General features: G+C 43.4%; 1 protein-coding gene across 1 annotated transcript; it reads left to right on the forward strand.

The window, feature by feature from the left end:
* Positions 1–27,969, forward strand: CCDC70 (coiled-coil domain containing 70; the record flags this gene model as incomplete). Its single annotated transcript, XM_079721629.1, is given in 5 exon segments — positions 1–5; positions 339–464; positions 27,358–27,539; positions 27,542–27,609; positions 27,613–27,969. Coding segments are annotated over 5 exon segments (738 nt in total).

Raw genomic sequence — 27,969 nt, forward strand, 5'->3', positions numbered from 1 at the left:
ATGAGGTAGCCCTGTAAAGGCATTAGGTTGGGAGCGGGGGTGCATGCTCTGTTCCTTTGCCCCTAGTGCCTGAGTATGGGACAGTTCTGCAATTTTCTACCGTTTTGTTGCTTGGGAGAGGTCAGCTGCGGGGGTGAAGGGTGGGGTGCTGGCTGATCCAGACAGGGTCTGGGGCAAACATCCTCACTTCATACGCAAAGTCCCTCCAGGAACCTGTCCTGAAAGGGCACAGCTCCATTTTCAAGCACACTTTTAAAAAGGCCTCATTGCTGGTACCACAGAGATTTGCAGACCAGGGGACCGCGGCACACGGCAGTGCCGCCCGCCGGCTCTCCCAGGTGGAAGGACCTGAGCGCAGCGGATGCTGGCAGTGCCGGGGTACGTGTGGAAGTGATAACCAAGGAGGAGAGCACACGGCCGGAGGCTGCTGCTCGCCGTGACTTCCTCCAGCGTCGTCACTCAGCGTGGGCCTGCTGGCGGGGGGCCACCCTGGCAGGCCGAGCTCGCTCTGGCAGCTTCTCTCTGCTGCTGGTCCTCTGTTAGCTCACAGGCAGGGCGATTCAGCCAGTGCTTTCAGCTCCAGGGATTACAACGAGATATGGAGCTTTTATTCCCTATCGCTTTGCTTCTAGGACGTGTCACACTCAGAAGCTGGCTTGGTATCTGCAGGAGCCCCTTTACAGCAAGTCAGAGTCGATGTGATGGGAGACGGGTCAGTCTGAAATCAGAGGCAAATCCCCAGCGCCTTGCCAAGGTCTTCCCCGTGTCACCTCATTTCGTCCCCCTGGTTCCCCAGGAGGCACAGAGAGAACTGAGATTCAGACAGTTCATATGCTCAAAGCTGCTTAACTACTGAGCGGTAGAACTGGGATTTGCAATGAGGCTTCTGCGACTCATTTGAAACCCGGCCTCTGAGACTTCCAAGCCCAGCCTGTCCTTCTTACCACCGAGCAGGAGGAAAGGGGAAGAAACCCAGAAAGGAAGGGCTCCCCAGGGAGAGTCAGGGGCTGCAAGGAGGTGGGCGCACCTTCTCCATCAGTCCTGGGGGTTTGCAATCGTGTTTCACCAGGTAAGGAGTATCATGCCCATTTCACAGATGAGGAGACAGAGGATCAGAAGAGTTCAGAACTTGCCCAAGGTCACATAGCTAGATTAGGACTCAGGGGTCGTAGGATCTGTCAAGCTTGAGAGGCCTGCTCTCACTTGACCAGACCTGGCTTTCATAGTTTTGACTGCAGTGAGAAAACAGGACGCGAAGCATCCGAGCTGAGCACGAGGGTGTCACACGCCCTTTCTCCCACAGAATGCAGTGCTGGGCAATTCCCAGCTATCCCCTGATGATCCTGCCTCCTTCTGCTGCCTTTCCAGAAGCAACTGTGGAAGACGTGCGTGCACAGCCTGTAGTAGGTCTTCAATATACATTTAATGAATGATTCCAAGAACTACTATTAGAGTGTCTCTTCACGAGGATTCCTTCTTTCTACAATGTGCTTGCAAAACCTGTCGCCTTAGTGGCCCTACACACAGAAAATCAGGGGAACTGAAGCCCAGATTAAACAACAGCTTCCTCCCCATCACTGACTTGGCTTTTCACCAGGAGACATGAAACTAGGCCAGTTCCCTGGCAGGATGGGGTTTACCAGGTGTGCACCCTTTTGTCAAACAGAAAGGAGGGCCCCAGTCATGGACAACTAGTTACTGAATGAATTACAGATTTTTTTTGTTGGTGTCCACACTTGTTGAGGTCGATGACCACAGGGGTGCCACGTAAGCTAAGCCACTAAAACCCCATATAGAGAAACAACTGTCCCGTACCCAAGGACAAACCCGCTCTCAAAGGGCAGGAGGGGGTTATGGCCCAGCAGGGCTCCTAAGGGTCTTTCCTAACCTCACTTTTCTAGATGAAGAACAGGTGTATCCCTCGTTATGACGCAAAGCACTTGCTCTGGGCGAGTCTCATCATCGTGGGGGGCGTCCGGGGGAGAGAAAGCCCCTCCCTGTGTCACTGGCAACATCACCGAACATGTCACCAGTCCCCACACACCTCTCTTCCTGTCTCAGCTCCAGATGCTCTGCATCCTGCCCTCAGACAGCCCTCTGGAGTTTCAGGACTTGTAAGCTTCAGTAGCACAGGGAGCAGCACATAAATAACACTGAGAAGGTAGTGGAATTTTCTCCTCAGGGGTTGGTGTGGACTTCACATCTAGCCAGGGGCCAACACCTTCCTTCTGTGTCATGGAAGGGAAATAACAGGGGGAAGAGAAAGAGGGGCAAACTGTTCGTATTTGTGTGGTGGATTTGCCACAAATGTATACATTTTCTTTAAAACAACATGTGAATTGTTCCTATCATACCTACAACCCAAGATATTACAGTCTTCAAATCCATAGCAGCTTTTGTGGAAACCACCTGTATTTGTCTGTTACATCATAACACAAGCATTTGTACCTTGGGCCGCTAACTGGGCTAAGAGGCACATGCTTTAGTTTCCTGTGAACTTTGAAGAAAACACACAAACAAACAAAAAAAAAACAGTGTAGGGATACAGAGAGATTTTTAAAAATTTGAATATCCCAAATTGACTGCTTTCTTTAGTCACTAACTGCAAACAGTGGTAGAAACATCTATTTAAAAAAAACAATGATACCCTTATCGGTTATAACATCAGACCCAATGAGACAAACCAACACAAGGTACAGGTATTAGATCCATCTTATAAATGAGGCCATTCTTATTCCTTCAGGCTTTTACTTTATAAACTGGCAAGATGGATGCAAGGTAAAAAAGAATGATGTGCTGCTAATTCTGTTACACTTTAAAGAATGTTCGTTAGGAGACAGGTGGCTCTGATGTAGGAAACGAGCTTTGGCCCCAGCCAGAAGGAGAAGACAGAATTCCCACATAAGGGCTTCCCTGGTGGCGCAGTGGTTGAGAGTCTGCCTGCCAGTGCAGGGGACACGGGTTCGTGCCCTGGTCCGGGAAGATGCCACATGCCACGGAGCGGCTGGGCCCGTGAGCCATGGCCGCTGAACCTGCACATCCGGAGCCTGTGCTCCGCAACGGGAGAGGCCACAACAGTGAGAGGCCCGCGTACCGCAAAAAAAAAAAAAAAAAAAAAAAAAGAATTCCCACATAAGGTCCCAAATGCTGGACAATCAACTTCATAAATTATGTTCAACGTCACACAATGATAAGGAATGAAGTGTTAATTAAAACAACCATGAGGTATCAGCAAAGATGAAGAACAGTTTAGGAGTCTAGTGAGGGGGGAGGGAAACAGCTAGGCTACGTCGTCGGCGGTGCCACTTCTTTGGAGGGCAATCTGACAAAACGTATCACAAGCAGAGTGGGCAGAGGGGTGTGTCCAGTACAATCTCATTAATGTAAACGATGTCCACATGTGCACGGACATGCCTAGGAAAAGATGCAGCACACACAGCAAACCATGGTTAATACCCATCACCTGTGGCGAGAAGCAGCCAGGTATAGGGCCACAGGGGTCGGGCCAGAGGAAAGTGCTGGAGGAAGGTGGGAGAAGTATGTTCATTTCTACTTTTTACCCTAATACTGCTTTGCTTTTTCACCCATGAGCAGGTTTATGTTTATAATTTAAAACATTCAAGAAGCATCACTGGATTGAATTTTTAATTAAAAAAAGAGGAGTGAACCATATCTCCAGCAAATACATGTGTACACAAATGCACAATTAGAGAAAACTCATGAATCCCCAGAAAGTTGTTTTCTCCATTTCCACCAAGAAAATGTGATGAAGTCTCAATGCCAGTATTTTGGCAGAATTAAGCATGTAGATCTCTCCTCCCTGGAGTTATGAAACATGGATCATTCATGTAAATTAATTTGAAATAAACGGATCTACTCCAAAAGAAAAAAAAAAGTATCATTGAAAAGGAAACGTAAATTATTTCCCCAAATTCCAGAGACAATAAGTAGCTTGTAGGGGCGCAGATAAGCAGAAATAAGTCCCCCAAGAGGAAAAACAAAAAGAGGGGCTATGATGTGATGGCGGAGGGGAAATATTTTTTCCTCTTTTGTAATATTTTCTTTAAAATTATGAAAGTAAAGTAACAGAAAAATTAGGTCATAGAGAAAAGAAAACCATTTGTCATTATAAACAACTGCAGGACTCTAGCCCAACAACTGTTGGTATTTTGGAGCTTTTTTTCAAGTATATATGTAGGTATGTATATGTACGTGTATGCACACACACACACACACATTTTAGATGGTTGTATTCATAGGGCACATTAAATTAACACCTCACATTTTTTTTGGGTGGGGGGGCTGTGCTGCACAGCTTGTGGGATCTTAGTTCCCCGACCAAGGACTGAACAGGGGCCACGGCAGTGAAAGCGCTGAGTCCTAACCACTGGACTGCCAGGGAATTCCCTTTTTTTCTTTTTTTTTTTTTTTTTGCATTTTGACACAAGAATTCTTTCTATAACTGTGTGGTCTTTGTAACCACCATTTTAACACTTCTATCAATATCACATTCTACAGAGCAGGATACATCATACTATACCCAACCTATACCTTATTGTTGGTTATTTACTTACAATTTTTCACTATTTTGACTAATCCCAAGAGACATATCTTTCCATTAGAATAAACAATTTGATATGAGATTACTGAATTAAAAAGCATGAGCATTTTTTTTTGGTTTTTGAGGTAAAATTAATTTCCAAAGGACTTGTATCCATTTACAGTGTCACTAGCCAATATATGAAAGTGGCAGTTTTACCACACCACAGCCTGCATTGGGTGTTAGGAAGACTAGATCATTTTAATTACTTTCATAAGCAAAAATGAAAGTTAATTATTATTTTAGTTTACATTTTGGATTACCAGTGATATGGCACATTCCTTCACTGATTGTTTTCTGGTTAATGTCCCCCTTTGTGAATTGCTTTTTATGACCTTTGATAATGGATTTATTTCAATTCAAAGCAAAAATAAATATGTTTTGAGTGCCAAACCCACAAAAAAGCTGCAATTGGAGAAAATAATAGTAAATCTGCTTTTTTATTCGCAGGACTCACTGTGTAAATTTACCAATTCAAATATGCTATGATAGGTATACACTTATTGTCATGTTGTTAATTGTTTTGACTGTTTTGTAGTCCCCCTGTTCCTTCCTCTTCTCTTGCTCTCTTCCTTTGTGGTTTGAAGACTTTCTTTAGTGGTATGCTTATATTCCTTTCTCTTTATCTTTTATGTATTTACTATAGGTTTTTGCTTTGTGGTTACCATGAGGCTTACATATAACAATTTGTATCTATAACAGTCTATTTTAAGTCAATAACCTAAGTTTGATTGCATTCTAAAGCTCAACATTTTTACTCTCCCCTGCAAGTTTTGTTTTAGATGTCACATTTTAGGTCTTTTTATTTTGTGCATCCCTTAAGTAATTATTCTAATCATAGTTATTTTTACCACTTTTGTCTTTTAACCTTCATACTAGCTCTATAAGGGATTAATCCACTACTTTTACTGTATTCTACCTTTCCAGTGGGATTTATTGTTTCATATATTGTCAATTAATTTATGACAAAAGAACCAAGAATATACAACGGGGAAAGGACAGTCTCTTCAATAAATGGTGTTGGGAAAACTGGACAGCCACTTGCAAAAGAATGAAACTAGACCACTATCTTACAACATATACAAAAATTAATTCAAAATGGATAAAAGACTTGAATGTAAGACCTGAGACTATATAACTCCTAGAAGAAAACTTAGGTGGCAAGCTCCTTGACATAGGTGTTGTCAATGATTTTTTGGATCTGACACCAAAAGTAAAAGCAACAAAAGCAAAAATAAATAAGTGGGACTGCATCAAACTAAAAGCTTCTGCACAGCAAAGGAAACCATCAACAAAAGGAAAAGGTAACCTACAGAATGGGAGAAAATATTTGCAAATCATATATCTGAGAAGGGGTTAATATCCGAAATATATAAGGAACTCATACAACTCAACAGCAAAAAACAAACAATATGATTAAAAAGTGGGTAGATTTGAATCGGCATTTTTCAAAGAAGACATGCAGATGGCCAACAGGTACATGAAAAGATGTGCAACATCATTAATCATCAGGGAAATGAAAATCAAAACCACAATGAGATATCACCTCACACCTGTCAGAATGGGTATTATCAAAAAGACAAGAAATAACAAGTGTTAGCGAGGATGTGGAGAAAAGGAAACTCTCATACGCTGTTGGCTGGAATGTAAATTGGTGGAGCCAGTGTGGAAAACAGTATGGGGTTTCCTCAAAAAATTAAAAATAGAATTCCCATACAATCCAACAATTCCACCTCCGGGTATTTATCTGAAGAAAAAACACTAACTCAAAAAGATATATGCACCCCCATGTTCATTGTAGCATTATTTATAAAAGCCAAGATATAGAAACAACCGAAGAGTCCATCGATGGATGAATGGATAAAGAAATTGTGGTATATAAAAACAGAATATTATTCAGCCATAAAAAAGAAGGAAATCTTGCCATTTGTGACAACATGGATGGATTTTTTCAAGGTCATTAAGTGAAATAAGTCAGAGAAAGAAAAATACGATATGATCTATATGTGGAATATCCAACAACAAAACAAAAAAAACCCACAAGGTCACAGGTTCACAGAACAGACTGGTGGTTGCCAGAGGTGGCAGGTGTGGGGGCAGAGGAGTGTGTAGAAATGAGAAATGGGTCAAAAGGTAAAAAAAAAACAAACAAACAAAAATACGCTATGAAAGATCTATTCACTATTATGCTGAAAACATGCAAAATTCACAAAACTGAACCACACGCTCCCCCTGGCCCTTTCATATGGAAGCTCTTCTAAGAGAGGGTGGACCCCTCATTCACAACAGAAGCTCAACAGAGTAGATCCATGATAATTATGGTGGTAAGGACCATTTTAGGCAATTTCTAAACTTTCCAAGTACTAAGAAAATGAATATGTTTCTTGCTGGGTAGAAAGTTTCCCTATTTGGTAGAAGCCTGAAACAGGAAGAGATTGGGGGAGTGGGCTGGGCAGCCCCTTTTCTCCAGTGGGAATAAACAGTGACTTGTGTATGACAGTGATGGGATTGTTTGTCTCTCATTTGCTTCTGCATCAATAAGAGTAGTGATAATAGCCCCTGGTGTGTCCTCCCCTAGAAGTTTATCGATAATAAAGGGCATTAACTGATAAGAGGGAATTAACTGATAACAGTTACTGAATGACAATTCTTCACACACTTTCACTTTTCAATCCAATTGGTGTAAGCAACCAGGGGTAATTTTGCCTCTCAGGGGACAGCTGGCAATGTCTGGAGACAGTTTTGATTGTCATGTCTTGGTTAGTAACTAGCAGACGGAGACAAGGGATGCTGCCAAATACCCTGCAAGGAACAGGGCAGCCCCCCACGACAAAGCATTAGCTAGCCCAAAATGCCAGTAAGTCTGAGTCTGACCCTTTTATACCTAACATTCCCAGTTTCAGTGTTCAATTTTATAAAATACTACTTTATCTTAAACCTCTGGTTTGTGTCTTAATTCCACAGCGAGACTGTATCTGTAGACACCTAAGTTTTTCTTAACATTTAGCACTTCTACAGTACTTAGCATTACTTATTTTCACCTCAAAGCTCCAATCTGAGCACATTTTTGACTTGGTGAGTGTGGTTTTTAGTGATTGACTTGGTAAATTACACTGTTTATTCCTAAATTAGGTGTGATGGGAACCCCAGCTCATCACTTGGTTTTGAATAACATTAAATGCTAAACATTCATCACCTCCATACCTGGTCCTGCAAAGGCAGATGTTAACCAGAATTGTTGACTATTTCCAACAAATGTTTTGGGTGCTCAGGACACAAATCCTTTACTATCTGCAGCTCTTTATGTAGTCTCTGCTCCATTCCCCTCCTAACTATCCCACCCTGCATGAATTCCGTGGAGGTAACTGCGCGTCTGTGTGCCAGGGTGATCCCACCACTTCCCTATATGTGTCCCTCACTATTCAGTGCCTATGAAATGGAAAAGGTACTTCCTCTGAGCTCTACCACACTTTTATAATGACCACGTCAAAGCCACCTGCTCAGAGCCCCAATAGGGGATCCCTCCTCACTGCTCTGTAGCTACCAAGATGCTTCTGAGAGCCCAGCACAACTTGCTTTCACTCTGAAGTTCATTGTTCCTTTACAACTAGTCTTTCCATGAGAAAAACCATTTTCCTTAGACTCAGTGAAGATGAATATTTTCTTTCCCTTCGCACAACTGAGAAAAGCACTTTCATAATGTAGTTATTTTCTTTCCAGGAAGCACAAATCAGGACATTGTCATCTTCCCCTGAATGACTCCGAGAAACCACCTGCTAGGATTCTTTCTCCAACTTGAAAGGCTGCACAGGGCTGTCCTAACTCACCTTTTGAGCTGACGAAAGAGCCAGATCCAGAACCGGGCAGAACTGGGCCACTGTGGGTTCGGGGTGGTCCAGGTCTACATCTTCCAGGTCTTCTCTTCGCTTGCGGGTTCCCCCCTCCCCGCCGCACGCTTCCTTTCTCTGTTTCTCGCCTCGGATTTCTCACCCGCTGCAGGACAGCAACTCCTGGCTTTCCCTGGGAGGGACGGATTATCTCGCGTTCCCACTCCCACGTGTGGGGACAGCGCACCCCCATCGCCAGCTTCGACAGCCTGCAGTACTTCCCAGGGCCGGAAGGGGGCAGCAGCGCAACCCCGGGAAGCGTTTGAAAGGTGGGCTGTTAAAATTCAGGGCCGAAGTTATAATTTAGTGGAGTTGTAAATTAGTGCTGGAAACATTCCATTTCAGGGCCTTAACTTTAGTCGGTAGTGCAGGCGTGTCTGGCAGCCTCTTCTCCTTTCTTGCTCTCTCTACGTGCTGGTGGACTGTGAGGAAGAGTCGACTGAACACCGACTATTTAAAGAGGCTTAAGGTCCTTGAAGCGGGCTGAGGACCCGAGAGACGCCTGAGTGCTCGAGGATTGAGATGCAGAAAAGAAATGAAACCTATACAGTGTCATTCCAGACTCTGGATCTGAGATAGCGTGAAGTTATAGGGAGACAGAATTGTGCCCAGTGTGACAGACTAACCGCCGTTTTTTTTAGATCTGAAACAGGCTACTTTGGGAGGCTGGGTAAGGTATGCCGTGACAGGTGAGCATCAAGTAGAAGTTCTCCACTGTTGGTTTATCAGAAGTGCCTGAGGCTCTTTATTAAAATGCAGATTCCTGCCCCACTTCCCGAAGATTCTCAATCTGTCCATCTGGGCTTGGGCCCAGGCATCTACATTTAAGACCCTGCTACGTCTCCGTGGACCACATGTGGGGAAGCAGGGGAGTCCCAGGACATTAAAGGCCTCCTCCAACAGTTTTTTTTTCTTTTTTTTGTGGCCGTGAAGCTCGGCATGCGGGACCTTAGTTCCCCCACCAGGGATCCAACCCGCGCCCCCTGCAGTGGAAGCCTGGAGTCTTAACCACTGGACCCAAGGAAGTCCTGCCTCCTCCAACCCTGACATTCTAGTTTTGTGTTGTTCTCGTGGAAGAGGATGGTATAAAGGGGTGAGACCAGGTGGGGCAGAACGGCGCCTGTTGTACAAAATGTAAGGAAGGGCTCCTTTTTCACGCTCACCCTGCACTTGCGTGGCCCTGAGGGTGACATCTCCTTTGGTCTTGATTCTCTTGTCTCACCATCGTCCTGGCCGTGCCGTTCTCCAGCCCTGAACCCAAGCTGAAGGCTTCACACCTCGTGGTGGGTTGGTGGAACCTGCTGGAGGAAAGAGTGGCACGTGAGGTGACTTGAATCTTCTCTGCAATGTTTGGCCGCACCTCCCCCGAGCAGGCTGAAGTGGGGTGACTGGCTGTGAGCAGGCAGGACAGAGCCTCCAGACTCCCAGACCCACTGTCACAGCCTGGGGCTGCCTGAAGTAGGACAGTAGCCCTTTTTGAGAATGTTTTAGCCCAGGGCTCACAACAGACTAAACTTCGGATTAGAGGGCCGTCCTCCCAGGAGGTCAGTAAGGGAAGGAATCAGGGCCGGTCTCTCAGTAGCTGTTCCAGGTGGCCCTGTAGATGCAGCAAAGAGGGAATGTTTTCTCCCAAACCAGATGATACATATTTTAAGTACAGAAATAGAGGAATTTTTTGAAAAAGCAGAAGTCTTTGGAAAGTGATTATGAGATTCAGAGGCTAGATGTCAGTAATAATAAGAATAGTTTTATCACTTAAGAAAACAGAGGGAATTTAATATGGGGAGTTAGTTACAAACGTGATGGAAGGAGGGAAAAGCTGAAAAGAAGACGCGGTGGTCAGGGGTGGGGGGCAGCCCAGAGATTAGCAACAGAGTGGAAGCAGTTACTGTTGGAAGTGAGTGGAAAACCACTGCTGAAATACTGCCCAAAGCAAAGTAGGTGCTATTATTATCCCCATTTCACAGATGAGTAGAGTGAGGTACAGAGAGATTAAGTAGCTACCTAAGGTCACCGAACTACCAAGTATATAATGAACTTGAACTTAGGCAATGCAATCCAGAGTCCAAGCTTTTGGCCACTACAATCATTGCCATGTGAATAAAGGTCACGTGTTAGTACAACTGAGTTACAAGCTGAATTCAGAGCATAAATTTTATTATGCATGTTGTTCCGTATAAGCCTTGAGGTGGCCTACTTAATGGGGCTCTGCTGGTAAAAGTGAGTTCAATCATTCATTGAATAAGTAGTGCTCACTCCAAGCCAGACATCATGAGTAAAAGGATTATTTTATAAAATCTAATGTATTCCATAAGGAAATTTAATTCAAAAGAGTAATGAGTTAATGAGCGTATGCTCGAGTTTAATTACAAAGGAGTCTGTGAGTTAATGAGGGTTTGCCTGACTTCTTGACAGAAGCCATGGAAATGAAGGGAGGTATTAAAGTCGGCCAAAGGCCAATTTGTGCACCACATGATGAGGGATCAGGAAACGAGTCAACACTGACTCCCCCGTTCCCAAGTGCTCGTTCCCACTGGCCTCCCCCAGACGGTGCAAAAGGCTCTTTTATTGCGTGTTATTCTCAAACAAATTAGTTCTGTGTAACCATTCTCATTCTTTTGATGCTTTCCTTGGAGAACTTTCCATTCTGATGTTACCCTTCTATTTGAGTCGTTTTTTTCTGTATCTACCATCCGCTAATCCTGATGGCTTCCTAACTGGGGAGAAACCGTCAGGGACCCTCCTTTCAACTTCCACCTGAATCACAAAGCATTTTCAATAGACACTCTCATTTTCTTTTGGTTTTCTCAGCGTTATAATTTTCCTGAAGATAATTTGAGAGAAAAGAGAAGCAAACTATCTCAGTCCCGAACTAATTCATAGAAGGAGAAGAACGAAAACACAATCAACTCAAGCTATAGCCTGGATGAACCTTGAGGATACTGTACTAAGTGCAATAAGCCAGTCACAACAGCACAAATTCTGTATGATTTCATCTATCTGAGGTATTTAGAGCAGTCACATTCACAGAGACAGAAAGCAGAATGGTGGTTGCCAGGGGCTGGGGGGAGGAAGGGATGGGGGTGCTGTTTAATGGGTACCATTTCAGTTTTGCAAGATGGAAAAGAGTTGTGGAGATGGATGGTGGTGTTGGTTGCACACCAGTGTGAATGTATTTAACATCACTAAACTGTGCACTTAAAAATGGTCAAGATGGTCAATTTTATGTATATTTTACTGCAATTTTATAAATAAAGAAACTCCTGGGTCTAGGAGGAAAAAAAAAGACAGTCAAACTTTCAGATTCTAAGGGCCCTGTGGAACTGGGCAACCACCCCAGGTGCTCCAGGAAAATACTGGGGTGTCCCTGAGCCCCGGTTTCAACAGTCCCAGGGGTTCTGGGGAGGATGTGAGGACACGCCCCGAGAAACTGGTTCCCTCCTCCCTGAAAGGTTTCCAGCCTCAGCCCTGCCACTCAGTTCTAGCTGGCGCCTTAGAGCGGGCTTGGGGAAAAGGAATAGTACCCGTCCTCAGGTCGCTGTTGTAGCTGCTGAGTCAGGAGTGTATCAGCATCCCCGGGGCCCGGGTCAATGCTGGGAAAGGCATAGCACCAGCTGCAGAGGCTCTCCCCCCCAAAATCCCACCTCCTCCCACCGGCTGTTCGCCTTTCTCTGAGGCCCTGGCCTCTGGCAAGAAGTAGTTGCCTTCCCTACCACTTGGGCTCCAGCCCTGGCAACCCGTTTGCTGTCCTTGCCTGGAATCCTGAGACCAGAGACTGGGGACAGGCTCCTCATTTTCCTCACAAGTTTATTTTTCCAGATTACTTTTTCAAAGATGATTTAATCAAGTTTCCCCAGGGGGACGATCCTGGGGTAATTTTGTTCCAGATTGCATTGACTGTACAAATCCATGGGGAGAGAACCGGCATTCTATGCTTATTTCTTCTGAATAGTATCAGTTCTAAAATTTCACGTTGATTCTCTGCCTCTTTTTTTTAAGGTATAAAGTCAAATCGTCTGCAGATAATGATGGTTTTACCCTTTTTTCCTAATTATTTATACCTCTTGTTTTATTTCCTTCACAAAATGGTGAATGCTACCTCCTTTGTCCTGTTCTTGATTCTAATCATGTTTTCAGGGATGATATTTTTTAAATATTTAAAAACTAGACAAGGGCCCTGACCAGTCAGAATAGAAGGGACAACCAATCAGAACACGTGTCAATGTGTGCAGTGACAGACACGACAGGCACATAGTAAGCCCTGAGTGTTCTCACTGAGCATGATGTCATTTGTTGATTGGCAATAGATTTTAAATAATATTTTAACTTTAGTTTACCAAGAGCTTTTTCAGGAGAGAGTCAGGCTCTTCATAACCTGGTCTCAACCTATCTTTTCAGCCTTCTATTTCTCAACACGCCTCAGTGTGCACTTGCTTACTCAGAATTCTTCAGCAACTGTCTAGCATTCCTGGGGAGCTGTCTAGTCACACAAAACAAGGGCTTCAGGATCCCAGGGTTTCACTCCTTCTCCTAGGGCTGTTTTCTGTTTGGGCAACCCTCCCCACCTATAACCTGGGAAACTGCCTCACTTTCAGGACTCAGCCCAGACATCATTTCTGAAGTCTTCCTCGACTGTCTCCCGCTTTCTGCGCACCTCCAATCAACAATCAAGAGCTGGTCCCTTTCTGAACCCTCTTACACTGCTGGTGGGAATATAAATTGGTACAGCCATTATGGAAAACAGTATGGAGGTTCCTCAAAGAACAAAAAAACAGAGTTACCATATGATCCAGCAGTCCCACTCCTAGGCATATATCTGGACAAAACTGTAATTCGAAAAGATACTTGCATCCCAATGTTCACTGCAGCACTATTTATAATAGCCAAAACACGGAAACAACCGAAATGTCCATCGAGAGATGAATAGATAAAGAAGATGTGGTACCTATATACAGTGGAATACTACTCCGCCATAAAAAAGAATGAAATAATGCCACTTGCAGCAACATGGATGGACCCAGAGATTATCATACTAAATGAAGTAAACCAGACAAAGACAAATATCATGTGATATCACATGTGGAATCTAAAATACGACACAAATGAATACATCTACAAAATAGAAACAGACTCACAGACATAGAGAACAGACTTGTGGTTGCCAAGGGGGAGAGGGTATGAGGGAGGGAAGGATTGGGAGTTTGGGGTTAGCAGATGCAAACTATATATAGGATGGATAAACAACAAGGTCCTACTGTAGAGCACAGGGAACTATATTCAATATCCCGTGATAAACCATAATGGAAAAGAATATGAAAAAGAATGTATATACGTATAACTGAGTCACTTTTCTGTACAGCAGAAATCAATTAACACAACATTGTGTTATACTTCAACACAATTTTTTAAAAAAAGAGTTGGCCCCTTTCTCCTTTGTGCCTCCCCAGTGGCCCCTACACACACTTCCAATGCAGTGCCTTTCACACCACACTTGCATCTGGTTGTTTCCACTTTGCCTCCATTTGCATACTGGGGGCTCCTCCACCCTTAACACGGAGTGAGTGCAGGGTTTGATGCTTAATTAGCACTCAATAAATTATTTGTTGAATAAATGAGTGAATGAGTGACTCTTACTCTGAGCATGAAGATTTATCATGTAAAACATCTATTTTTTTCAATGTGAAACGGATGCATTTTCATTCCTCTTAACTTATGATGCCTTGTGAAAAGCAGGGCAAGTATCATTGTTCAGATTATCTATAATTGCACAACTGCTCCAAGTGGTGTAAAACAACAATGATCATTTATTATTATTATATCTGGGGGTTGACTGGGCTCAGCAGACAGACAGATGGTGGCTGGCATTGTGGTCATCAGTAAGCTTCCTCATTCACATGGATCATGGTGACTGATGCTCGCTGGAGCTGGGATCTCAGCTGTCAGCCAAAACACCACATGTGGCCTCTTCAGGGCCCTGTGCTTTTTCACAGCATGGAGGCAAGGATTTAAGAGCACATGCACTAAGAGAAGGAGAACCCAAGGAAGCTGTACCACTTACGATTTAGCCTCAGAAATGGTGGTTTGCTGGTAAATGTTTAACAACCAGCTCGGTGTGTGTGTATGATTGTGATTGTAGCGTTTGCTGGCTTCTGTAATATAAATAATCTCACCATGGCTGTCTTCAGGCAACTGACATGACTCCACTGGGCGTGGAGCTGGGGAAAAATGTGCAAGATCATTGGCTCCCTGGCAGCAAGGGCTCCAGCACACGACAGCTCAGCAGTCACATGGCACCGCTTTCTCTGTGGCTTGTAGGTTGAAGCAATCCAAAGATCCACCCAAGTTCAAGGGAAGGAGACAGACTCTGCTTCTTGATGGGGCATTGGTGAGGTCACAGTGTTAGAATATGGGATGAGGGGTCTTGTTAAGGCCACCTTTGGAAAACCCAATCTATACCAACCACCAAAAACAAAAAATTCCAAGAACTGCACAGAAGAAAGTGTGATGTACACAGAGCCTCCAGAGGATAGGCTGGTGAGGAAGTCTTTCTTCCACTGGAAGAAGATGGGAGGGGCAGGTAAGAGCAAAAGCTCTCCTGGGGTAAACAATATGATGGAGAGGAGCGAAAGAACAGAAACCACAGTTACACAGAGAGAAAATCTGCAAGTAGAGATCTTTTCTCCTGCTTTGATTTAAAACTCTAGGAGTAGAACATTCATTCATTCGATAACTGTGTTTACTACATGCCAGACACTGTTCTAAGTGCTGGAATGAAGCAGTAAACAAAACAGAAATCCCTTCTGTATTAGTTTGCAGGAGCAGCCATAACAAAGTACCACATCGGGTAGCTTAAACAACAGAAATTAATTTTTCTCACAGTCCTGGAGGCTTGGAGTCCAAGATCAAGGTGTTGTCAGGGTTGGTTTCTTCTGAGATCTCTCTCCTTGGCTTGTAGTTGTCCAGCTTCTCCTACCTGTGTCTTCATGTGATCTTTCCTCTCTGTGTCCTAATTTCCTCTTCTTATAAGGACACCAGTTGTATTGGATTAGGGCCCACCCTAGTGACCTCCATTTAACTTTTAAACTTACCTCTTTAAAGACACAATCTCCAAATACAGTTACATTCTGAGGGGTTATGACTTCACCATACAAAATTTGGGGGCACACAACACATCCTGGAACACCCACCTTCAAGGACGTCACATGGTGCCCTCTTAGCAACATCATGTGGTTGTGGCCGTAGAAACGGTGGCATGGGATGCCTAGGGGAAGCCTGCAGGTATTGGCACGGACTTCAAGGTGCGATCACCTCAGTGGAACAGTTCATGCTCCCCAGGTACCCAGTGGATCAGGCTGTTGCTATTCTCCAACGGAGACACATTCCTACATAGTTTCTCCCCCGTCCTTTCCTGCTTCCCTCGTTCTCCTTCTCCCAAGAACCCTCCCCCAATAGACCTCAGGCTCTGCTTCTGGAGAATCTTACATATATAAGACAGTCACACTGCATTACACCAAGAGGCATGTGATATATGGTCGACCCACACTTTGTGGTGTTAAATTAACCTCTAGATAAAGATGATAGACTGATACCTCCACCATACAGTGGTATATTTCACTTAGACATAGAATCTGTGGTGTTATTTGGGGCAATACAAATGTCTAGTTTCCCCATCAATCATTCATCTAGTGGTTTTAAAAACGATGAATGAAAATGCCAAAAATATCATTAGGTATGTGAAATAGTGGTTTCTTTCTGATTCTATCACTTCTTCTGCATATATCAGCCAAGGTTCTTCTGCAAAGCTTTCCCACATCAACAGGGGCTGTTTGATAGCATGGTCTACAGTTTCTAAATGAAAGGCGGCATACGTTGTTCATTCTTTCAACTGTCCTTTAATTTTCAAATTTTCAGAGAAGTTGAGTTAATAGCCTTAATTGTACTTTAAATGGTGACAAGTGAGTTTTCTCTGTCTTTTTAAATCATTAGTATCATTGTAGATTCATGGATTTTAGAGATTGAATAGATTTCAATTAACCACAAACATTATTCTTTGTGATGGTCAAATTCTCAAAGTTTTGGTCAGTGGCAGCCTACTCAAGTTGGCTCCTTTTGACATGACAAGAAAACTTCCTTGATTTCTGGAAAAACATGTCTCAGGTTCACTTTGTACCTTCCTTTTCCTATACCCAGAAACAGTCATTTATCAGTGGAGCCCGGGTAGAGGATGGAATTAGAGGCTAAGATCTGTGCACAAGGGCGATATTCATGGCTTCTGGGATATTGTTGCTATTAGTCCATCACAATAAGCAGAGGTATACATGCATTTTTTTTTTTTTTTGCGGTACGCGGGCCTCTCACTGTTGTGGCCTCTCCCGTTGCGGAGCACAGGCTCCGGACGCGCAGGCTCAGTGGCCATGGCTCACGGGCCCAGCTGCTTCACGGCATGTGGGATCTTCCCAGACAGGGGCACGAACCCGTGTCCCCTGCATTGGCAGGCAGACTCTCTACCACTGCGCCACCAGGGAAGCCCTATATGCATATTTTTAAAGTCATGAGTTCATTAAAAATTTTTAATTTAAATTTAATACTATATAGTATTTTATGTAACTTACTTGATGTTATAATTGTATCCCTTTTCTTTTACATTGAAAATCTTGATTCCTAATGTTATTAATACAATTACTTGTATGCTTTGTGATACAATAGAAAGTTTCAAAATAACAATACGAACACTACTAAAAAAATAAAACGGGGCTTCCCTGGTGGCGCAGTGGTTGAGAGTCCGCCTGCCGATGCAGGGGACACGGGTTCGTGCCCCGGTCCGGGAAGATCCCACATGCCGCAGAGCGGCTGGGCCCGTGAGCCATGGCCGCTGAGCCTGCGCGTCCGGAGCCTGTGCTCCGCAACGGGAGAGGCCACAGCAGTGAGAGGCCCGTGTACCGCAAAATAAATAAAAATAAAATAAAATAAAACGACCAAGGTGAGATTCCAAATTTCTTTGTAGTTTTTTTAGCCTTCAATTACATCCCACTAAGGAGGCAGCGTCAAAACACTGTGCCCTAAAGTCAGTTGAAATAAAGCCTTCCTCCTCTGTGTGGGCGTGGTACTATTAGATGTATGATTATGCTCATGTGTTTGTTTCCAATTTTAAGACTCGCTTTCAGAGTTATTCAAAGACCAAAACCTTCCAGAAAGCTAGTCACAAAGGGGTCTTGCTTCTACTCCTGCTTCCTCTATTGTTTCCCTCATAAATAACTGTTTTTATTAATTTGGTGTTTTTCTTCCAGTATTTCTTTCTGAAAATGTAAACAAATACATAGGTATATATTCTTATTTTCTTTCTTACACAATATGTAGCAGTATTCTACACCTTGTTGTTTGTTTCACTTCGTATATATTGGAGATTTCTTCATATCAGCACATTGAAGCCTTTGCTCAATTTTTTACAGCTGCATAGTACTCTGCTGTGCGGACGTGCCACAGTTTACTTAAGTTGTTCCCTATTGCTGGAAAATTGGATTCTTTCCAATCTTTTGCAGTTTCAAACAATACTCCAGTTAGTTGAATAACCTTCTGCAAGCATCACTTTGTACTTGTATAAGTGTACCCGTGGGATAGACGTCTACAAATGGAATTGCTGAGTCAACAGGTAAAGGCATCTACAATTTCATTAGTACTGACAAATGCACCCCTATAGGGTTTGTAACATTTTGCATTCCTACCAGCACTGTATAAGGGAGCCTACTTTCTCACAGTTTTGCTCACAGAGGGTATTGTCAAACTTCTGGATTTTTGCCAATCTGATAGAAGAGAAATGCAATATTTATTTTCAACTGCACTTCCCTATAATTGATGCTGGAAATTTTTTCGTATGTTAAAGAGTCATTTGCATTTGTCTGCAATCAATTTATTCACATCCTTTGGCCATTTATCTATTGGGTTATTAGTCTTTTTCTGCTTGATTTCAGAAGCTCTTTGTAAAATGAGCATGGTGGATATAGCAGGAACAAAACAAAGTCTGCCTTCACAGAGCCAACTACCCGTGAATGATCCCTTTCTGTGACTAGTGCTGCCAGAAAGAATTCTCTATTTTCAGCACGGAGACTAAGGCCATAGCAGTGATGATTAATTATGTTGCCACTGCCTTCAATTGTGAGCAATTTTCCAATTTGACCTACTCTTCCAGGAAAATAATCTATATTCCTAATGGAATAAATCATTTTCCAAAAGCAGGGGAAAGTGTACTCTTGCAGTTATAGAAAATCATGTTCTCAGAAATATTTAAAGAAATGGGGAAATTTTATGACATATTATCACATGAAAAGGCAAGACACAAAACAGTATGCACAGTATAAAACCAATTGTTTAGAATATACCTAGCTGCAAGTGCAGGAAAAAGACTGGAAGACTATACCCCAAAGTGTTTACAGTAGTTACCTCTGAGTATTGGGACTATGGATGATTTTAATTTTCTTCTTCATCTTTGTTCTATTTTCTAATATTTTTTTATCATGAACATGTATTGCTTTGAAGACTAACAAGAATGATAACACTATTTTTTAAAATAAGAGTACTGAACAAAATTTAAGCTAAACTCTCACCTTGAGTAAAAAGGAGCTGTTGATTTGGTGCAAAGTATGGGAGAGGGAAGCTTGTCCTTTTCAATTATGTGAGCTCATTGATGCTGAAGTTCAATTTATTTTTAGTGCCCGTTCACATTTAGCAATAGTAATCTCTTACTATTTCCTTACTATTACCTATATATTACTATCTAATACTCTTACTATTTCCTTACTATTTCCTTACTATTACCTATTAACTATCTTACTATTTCCTCCAGAGACTTTAAGATTTACTTGGAGTAGCAAACACAAATTGTGCATCACTGAGGATCCCAAGGTTTTATGTAAGAATACTCTACCAACTCATCTAAATCAACTCTATTTCAACTTCAAATGTCTAATTGGTGCACAGTTCTAGGCACTGAGACGACCAGGTACCTTAGCCCTGTCCTTACTTCCTCTACCTTCCTCCCATGCAACCACCTGATCACCTGTTGAGTCTCCCTTTGAAATATTCCTTGCAGCATCTATCTATTCCTCTCTGATTCCCTGGCTACAATACTACTCATGTCTCAGACTGTCTGCCGCCTCCATTATTAGAGCAATCTTCTGCATTAGAAAAGAAGAATGGGGCTTTCCTGGTGGCGCAGTGGTTAGGAATCCGCCTGCCAATGCAGGGGACACGGGTTCGAGCCCTGGTCCAGGAAGATCCCACATGCCACAGAGCAACGAAGCCCACGTACCACAACGACTGAGCCTGCACTCTAGAGCCTGCAAGCCATAACTACTGAGCCCATGTGCCACGACTACTGAAGCCCACGCGCCTAGAGCCCGTGCTCCACAACAAGAGAAGCCACTGCAATGAGAAACCCGTCGACACCACTAGAGAAAGCCCACGCACAGCAACGAAGACCCAACGCAGCCAAAAATAAATTAATTAATTTTAAAAAAAAGAAAAGAAGAATGCTTAAAAAACAATAAATTAGGAATCTTAGAATGACTAAGTAAGGAGACAGGATGGGTTTAGAGCCCCCCTAAATCTTCATCTCCAAAGAATTGCTAATAGTTGACTGGTTTGGCAGTTCACTGAAAAGCTCCACCCACAAAACTTGTCTTTATTTGACCTAACTTAATGCTTATTTTATGCAAACAGCCCTAGCCTCAGGGAATTTGTCCAAAAAATGAGTGTAACTGTTTAATATCACAGCTGCCTGAGGCTGTGTTACCAGTTGGGGCTAATAAGAGGCTGACCAATAATTTAAGAATAACTGGAGAATAAGATGGAAGCTTTTAAAAGTTCTAACATATTTCTGGGAATCTGGAAGGTCACATGCGTGTGAGTGTGCACATGCCCCAAAAAGACCTGAGGAGGCTGTCATTCCTCACTTCAGGCTGACCTTGAGGCCCTGCACAAGTAGGAAGTGAAGGCTAAGGCAGAATTGTAAACTGTCTGCATGAGCATTGAAGGCATGTCCACACACACACACCACACAGGCCCTCAGCAAAGGAAGGGAGACTAATCAGTTCAAGGAGAGCTTTTAGTTCAATCATTAGCTGACCACTAAGCTAATTAAGCAGATTTCAGTGGCCACACACAACAAAAAATACAGACTGTACAGAATTAGTCCGGGAAAGTCACTAAACAAACAAATAGTAATAATAACAAAACAACAACAAACCTGAGGAGGGGGAAGTCTATTTAGAGAATTATCACATTATATTGTTTGTAATATATTATTTAAGATTATATTATTTTAAATGTTCACTTTTAACATAAAGTTATATGACATGCAAAGAAGCAAAAAAGAATGGCTCATAATCAGGGGGAGAAGGCAGGCAATAGAAACTATGATTGTAAGTTATTTTCTTTTTGGTCAAAAACTGTCTCTGAGGAACTGCAAATGTGGACTTACTTGACCAAGATATTAAACAGCTGTTATAAATATGATCAAAGGACTAAAAGAAACCTTGCTTAAAGAATTAAAGGAAAGAATGAGAATGATGTATGACCAAATAGAGAATATCAATAAAGAGACAGAAATTATTTTTAAAAAAGAACCAAATAGAAATTCTGGCCTTGAAAATAAAAAACAGAGGGGCTCACAGCAGATTTGAGCTGGCAGAAGAAAAAATCAGTGAACTTGAAGACAGGTCAATTAAGATTATCCAGTCTAAGCAACAGAAAGGCAAAAGAATGAAGAAAACTGAACAGAGCCTCAGAGACCTGTGGGACACCATCAAGCTACTAACATATATATAATAGGAATCCTAGGAGGAGAGGAGAGAAAGAAAGAGGAAGAAAGAACATATGAATAAATAAACTTCTCAAATGTGAGGAAAATCTGCATCAAATCTGTACATCTAAGAAGCTCAACAAACTCTTAAATAGTATAAACTCAAAGAGGTCCACATTTAGACACACGGTAGTCAAACTGTCAAAAGACAGAGACAAAGAGGGAATCTTGAAAGCAGCAAGGGAAATGATTCATCACATACAACCCCTCCCCACCACACTGAAACATGATTCCCCGGAAGCCTGCTCCTGGACTCAATCCAGGTAGGGTGTGAAGGAACGATCATTTGCGAGTCATCAACAGCACCAGCCTATTGGTGAAGTCAAAGATGGAAGATGAAGTCTTTCCAACCTTTCACGTTCTCCCTCAACTTTTCAGAGTCTCTCATTTGGTTCCCTATCTTGGCCCTCTCCACCCTGTGACTCAGGACTGAGAGGGGTCTTTGCAAACAGTGTTAAGGGAGCCTATGAAAGCGACATCACTAGGGATCTGATGTGACAATGACTGCCTGTCCTCTGAGGGCTACAGGACTTCCCCAGTTGGGAAATAGCTAAGCAGTAAGTAACTGTTGGCTTTAGATCGGAGAGGATTGGCTGTAAACATAGCTTGATATATAACATTTCCTTTAAAAATAAGTTCCTAGCCTTGAATTATAAGACTGAAGATTAGGCATGTGTCTTTGACTCATGTTTTTATATCTATATAGACACATATTTACAGTTTTATATTGTACTTTATATCTAAGTAGGCATCAATGTATTTGATATTGTACTTATTTTATCTCTTTCTCAAAGATAATTTAAGTGGAATGATAAAAACTTTGGAGATAAATTTTTTTCCAGCATTCTAACCCAGAAGACTGCCATTCAGTCAATGGACATTTACTGAACATCTATTATGTACCAGACATTGTGCTAGATGCTGGACATAGAGAGGGGAGATGAAGTGTTCCTAGCGGGACAGGAGGGGTGCATGCTCAGTCTGAACTTAGTGGGAGAGTTTCAGGAGAAGCTGCCTAGGAGAGCCGACTCCTTATCTGAGTCTTGAAGTGTTAGCTGGACAAAGCGAAGTGGGCTTAGGCCAGACATCCAGGGAGAGAGAACAGCATGGCATGGAAGCGGGGAAAACTCGGCACATTTGAGGAATTCCAGGTGGCCAGAGCCTAGGTGTCAGGGGAGATGGCTGAAAGGTAAGGCTAAAATTTGTAAGGGCAAATCATGATTATCCCAGCATGCCACTCTAAGAAGACTGAAAATGACACAGAATAGTAATTATAGTTATTCTTATTTCCTATTTATTGAGCACTTGCTGTGTGCCAGGCACTGTGCTAGGCACTCAACATACCAATTTATGCCCCACCAAGAGCCCTATGAGGTAGGTTCTGCTTTAAATGGATAAAGTATACTCCGTTGGGAAAAGGAGTCCACAAAGAGACTAGAACCAAAAGGGAAGCAGGAGGAGAACAGAATGGCCTGGCCTTATAGACGTCAAGAGGGAAGGGGCTTCAAAAAAGGATTCACGTCCAGTGCTGCCGAGAGGTCGGTAGGATAAGGACTAAACAACTAGCGGGTGAGTGGTGATCTTAAGAGGTACCGTTCCAGTGGAGTCAGGGTGCAGAAGATTGCTGTAGGATAAGGGTGCAGACGCAATACATGAATGGGGAGAGCGATCGTCAACTGCTCTTTTAAGAAGACTATTTCCTTTTTTTTTTTTTGACCACAAGGCGCAGCATGTGAGATCTTAGTTCCCGGACCAGGGATTAAACCCGTGCCCCCTGCAGGGGCAGCATGGAGCCCTAACCACTGGACCACCAGGTAAGTCCCTAAGAAGACTATTTAAGGAGGAGAGGGCTAGCAATAGGTAGAGGAAGTCAGAGGATTCTGTTTCGGGTTGGTTGCTGGTTTTAAAATGAGACAGACTTGAGCATATTTTTGTGCTGAGATGTCGGAATGAGCAGAGAGCGAGATGTGGATGGCCCGTGAGTGAGAGATCACTGATGAAACAAGGTCACTGTGCAGTTAGCAGGAGATGGGGGGAAGGCCTGGCCTTGCCTGGGAGCCCAGAGGAGGACATTAAAGATGGATGTGGATGCCAAGAGGGTGAGCTGCGAGTTTCAGCTCATGGACCTGTTTTCTCCACGGGTAGGAATCCAGATTCTCTGAGAACAAGGGGTGTCCCTGAATACTTGACTTATGATATGTGTATTTCTATAATACGTTTATTCAGCGAGTGCCATAAGCAGATTTCTCCTGCTGCTGCTCAAGTGGGGAGTGAGATGCAGGGGGAAAATTGGGTACTGTGAACCCTGAGTGCTCACTGACTTACAGTCGGTAGTTCTATTCTCAAGGGACTCCGTGGACTGGGCCAGCTGCCTTGAATTGACTTCACTCATCTTTGCAGCCCTCTCCTCTTCATAAAGGCAGACACACTCTGTTTCTTTGTGGAGAGCAGCCCTCAAAGGAAAGCCCACTAAAAGCAACGACTGGTGTTAGACCTGCAGAAAGCGTGAGGCCGTAAAGGGCCAGAAAATAATGGCTGGGGATAACACGGATGGGGTGAAATGTAGAACTGGGTGATAGTTGGTATCTAGGGTAGAAAGGAAAGAGGAATTTATTAAACTGTGTCAGCAAGTTGTCTAGTTAGTGCAAACATTGCTTATGGAGTAAGAAATAAAGCTCTGGTGTAATTTGGAAGGCGATCACCTTCGGCATTGGGTTATGTCCAGGAAACACGTAGAAGAAAGTCAGAAGCCTGCACAAATGTTTCCTTATTGTGCAGGGGACACACTGGGGACAGACAGGTCTCACACATGAAAGGGGACTTCTGTAAACCTTATTTTGTTGATTGTTGAAAAATATAGTTACTTTCTTTAGTGACAGCGTTCAGTGTTTTTAAATTTGCTTCTTAGCGTGGGTGTCTGTATATTTTCCTTCAGCTGCAGGGCTGTATGAGGAGGGGAGGTTTCATTTGAAATTAGTGACCAAATTTCTAAATGTTTTTGCTATCAATCAGTCCAGTGCTTGATACAAACCTCTCTCTCTTAGACACAAAAACACACACACACACAGCCACGCACATGCCAGCTATGTGTCCTTCCTTCTCCCCTACCGCCTGCTCCCAAGTCAGAAAGTAGAAAAAGGAGGAGGAAACCTGGAAATCTCCTGAAGGGACTCACGGTGCTCTAGGGTGTGGAGCTCAGCGAGGCTCACCGAGTGAGGCCAGACCCTGGCAGCTGCTTCCAGAAAGCTCAACATGGACATCAATGCCCTTGCCATGTGTACACACCCGTTGTCTCCCCTGCACTCCAACTGCTGTCCCATGTCCAGACCTTTTTCTCATCTCTCAACCCATCTTTCTTACCAGAATTTTGGGGATAGTTCTGAGATCTGATACCTCAGATAACGGCAATGTGTGGAGATCCTCCTTCCCTCCCTCCCTTTCTTTCCTTCTCTTTCCTTCTTTCTTTCTTTCTGCCTTTCCTTTCCTTTCTTTCCTTCTTTCTTCCTCCCTCCCTCCCTTCTTCCCTTTCTTTCTTCCTTCCTTTGTTTCCTTCCTTCCTTCCTTCTTTCTTTCTTTCTCCCTAGCTTTTATTTTACTGTGATATACAATGAATTTACTGGAGTAAATAAAACATTTGTATACAGCTTAGCACTTTTTTATTATAACATACAGGCAACTGCCACCAAGTAAAGAAAAGGGATACGACTGGCCCCTCAGAAGCCCCTCGCATGTCCTCACCCAATCACAACCCTTAGTATCCTACCTCCTCAGTCCTTCCCTCACACACAAGTAATTACTTTTTAAAAAAATTTTTTATTTTATATTGGAGTACATTTGATTTACAATGTTGTGGTAGTTTCAGGTGTACAGCAAAGTGATTCAGTTATACATACACATATATCTATTCTTTTTCAGATTCTTTTCCCATATAGGTTATTACAGAGTATTGAGTAGAGTTCCCTGTGCTATATAGTATCAATAGGTCCTTGTTAGTTATCTGTTTTATATACAGTAGTATATATATGTTAATCTCAACTTCCTAAGTAATTATTTTCTTGACTTAATGGGACTTACTTCCTTGCTTGTCCTTTTGTGTTGTCACTTAAGTATATTTCCTTAAACAATAGAGTTTAATTTTGCTTGTTTCGGAACTTTTTCTTTCAAAGTCTTTGATCCTGATTCTTTCTTTCAATATTATAAGGTTCATCCACGTTGCTGCACGTAGCTATGCTCTCCATTGCATGAACAGACCACCACATTTGAACTCCATTCTATTGTGACAGTCACTGGATTGCTTGCAGTGTTGAGCTCTTGTGACCATAGCTGCTTGAACATTCCTGTACGCGTAACCTGGACACAATTTAGAAGTTCCCTCAGGGCGTGTATCTGGGAGTGGAGCATCTGAGTCATAATGTGTCCTCAATACTGTTCAATATTACTGGCTACCATGTGAGAATTCCTCTTTCCCACATCCTAGCCAACATTCAGTGTCATCTTTCACCTTTTGGTTTTAAACTTCTGTTCCCAAAATAGATTCTTCTACTAAAATCGACTCCTCCAGGTCTGTGGGTCTCACCTTCTGTTTCCCACATGGCTTATAACAGAGGATGTGCACACGTGTGGCCCCCTGCTGTGAGCACGCCCAGTCAGAAGGTTATGAACAATTCCCAAGTGAGAAAGCCAAAACCTCAGATGTATTCTGGTTGATGTAACACAAAGAAATCACTTGAGGCTGTGGCACTTGCTTATTTAAAAGCAAAACAAAACTGTGACACACCTCTAAAGTGATGTCACACTTGTGTGTCCTGACACTCTGGTTGAGAACCACTGTCCTTGTTGGCTGATATTCTATTATTTCAGTAGCCTTGAGCTTGAACGTACTGACTACCTCTTCAGCGCAAAACCATGACCAGCCAGCGTCTTTCTCTACCACAGCTTGTCCCTCACAAATACCACCAAGGGGACAAAGAGAACAATGGTTAAAATGTCCCAATAATGAACCCTCTTACACTGCTGGTGGAAATGTAAATTGATACAGCCACTATGGAGACCAGTATGGAGGTTCCTTAAAAAACTAAAAAAAGGGCTTCCCTGGTGGCGCAGTGGTTGAGAGTCCGCCTGCCGATGCAGGGGACACGGGTTCGTGCCCCGGTCTGGGAAGATCCCACATGCCGCGGAGCGGCTGGGCCCGTGAGTCATGGACGCTGAGCCTGTGCGTCCGGAGCCTGTGCTCCGCAACAGGAGAGGCCGCAACAGTGAGAGGCCTGAATACCGCAAAAAAAAACAAACTAAAAAAAGAGCTACTGTATGACCCAGCAATCCCACTCCTGGGCATATATCCGGAGAAAAACATGGTGTGAAAGGATACATGCACCCCAGTGCTCACTGCAGCGCTGTTTACAATAGCCAAGACATGGAAGTAACCTAGATGTCCATCGACAGAGGAATGGATAAAGAAGATGTGGTACATATATATGATGGAATATTACTCAGCCATAAAAAAGAATGAAATAATGCCATTTGCAGCAACATGGACGGACCTAGAGATTATCATTCTAAGTGAAGTCAGATAGAGAAAGACAAACATCATATGATATTGCTCATATGCAGAATCTTTAAAAAATGATACAAATGAACTTATTTACAAAACAGAAACCGACTCACAGACTTAGAGAACGAACTTGTGGTTACCAGGGGGGAAGCGTGAGGGGAAGGGTTAGATTGGGAGCTTGGGACTGACCTGTACCTACTGCTAGATGTAAAATACGTAACCAACAAGGACCCACTGTACAGCACAAGGAACTAAACTCAATACTCTGTCGTAACCTAAATGGGAAACGAATTTGAAAAAGAATAGATACATGTATATGTAAAAAAAAAACTGTAAGATTAAAAAATAATTCCCAGTAATGGCACAGACCCCAGGGCTTGCCCTCTGGGATGTGATACTCAAGGGACCTGTTCTCTCTGGCGCCCCCATAGGGTTGGACCAGCTGACCTGTCCTCCATCGCAGCCGCCCCACCATCCTGCTGACCAAGACAACGTTTCCCTTCAAGGTGAGCAGATGGATGGAGCTTGCCTGCTTCCACTCACTGGGGGTCTGCTCATCCAACATTCGCCAGAAGAAACTAATCCACAAGCTGCAGGAAGGAAAGGTGTTTCGGGAAGAGATGAGACACTTCCGTGAGAAGATAAAGGCTTCAGGGAAGAGATGTGGAATTTCCGTGGCAAGATCTGTGCTTTCAGGTGCCAGACCTCGGGCGTTTAGGAAGAGGAGAGACCTTTTCGGGAAGAGGAGAAAACCTTCTGGAAAGAGGAAAAAGCCTTTTGGGAAATGGAAAAATCTTTCTGGGAAGAAGAGAAAGCCTTTCGGAAAAAGTACCGAATCTTCTGGAAGGAAGATAAGGCCTCCTGGAAGGAGGACAATGCCTTGTGGGAAAGAGACGGGAACCTCCTTCAGGAGGACAAGGCCCTGTGGGGGGAAGAAAAGGCCCTTCTGGAGGAGGAGGAGGCCCTCTGGGTGGAAGGGGGTGCTCAGGTTGTGGAGAAGCAGAGGCTGGCAGGGGGGCACCGCAACATCAGTGGGGGGCCCCGGTCGGCAGCCTCCTGCCAGGGCAGGGCGTGA

This window comes from Hyperoodon ampullatus (assembly GCF_949752795.1).
Source record: "Hyperoodon ampullatus genome assembly, chromosome: 16".
NCBI lineage: Eukaryota > Metazoa > Chordata > Mammalia > Artiodactyla > Ziphiidae > Hyperoodon > Hyperoodon ampullatus.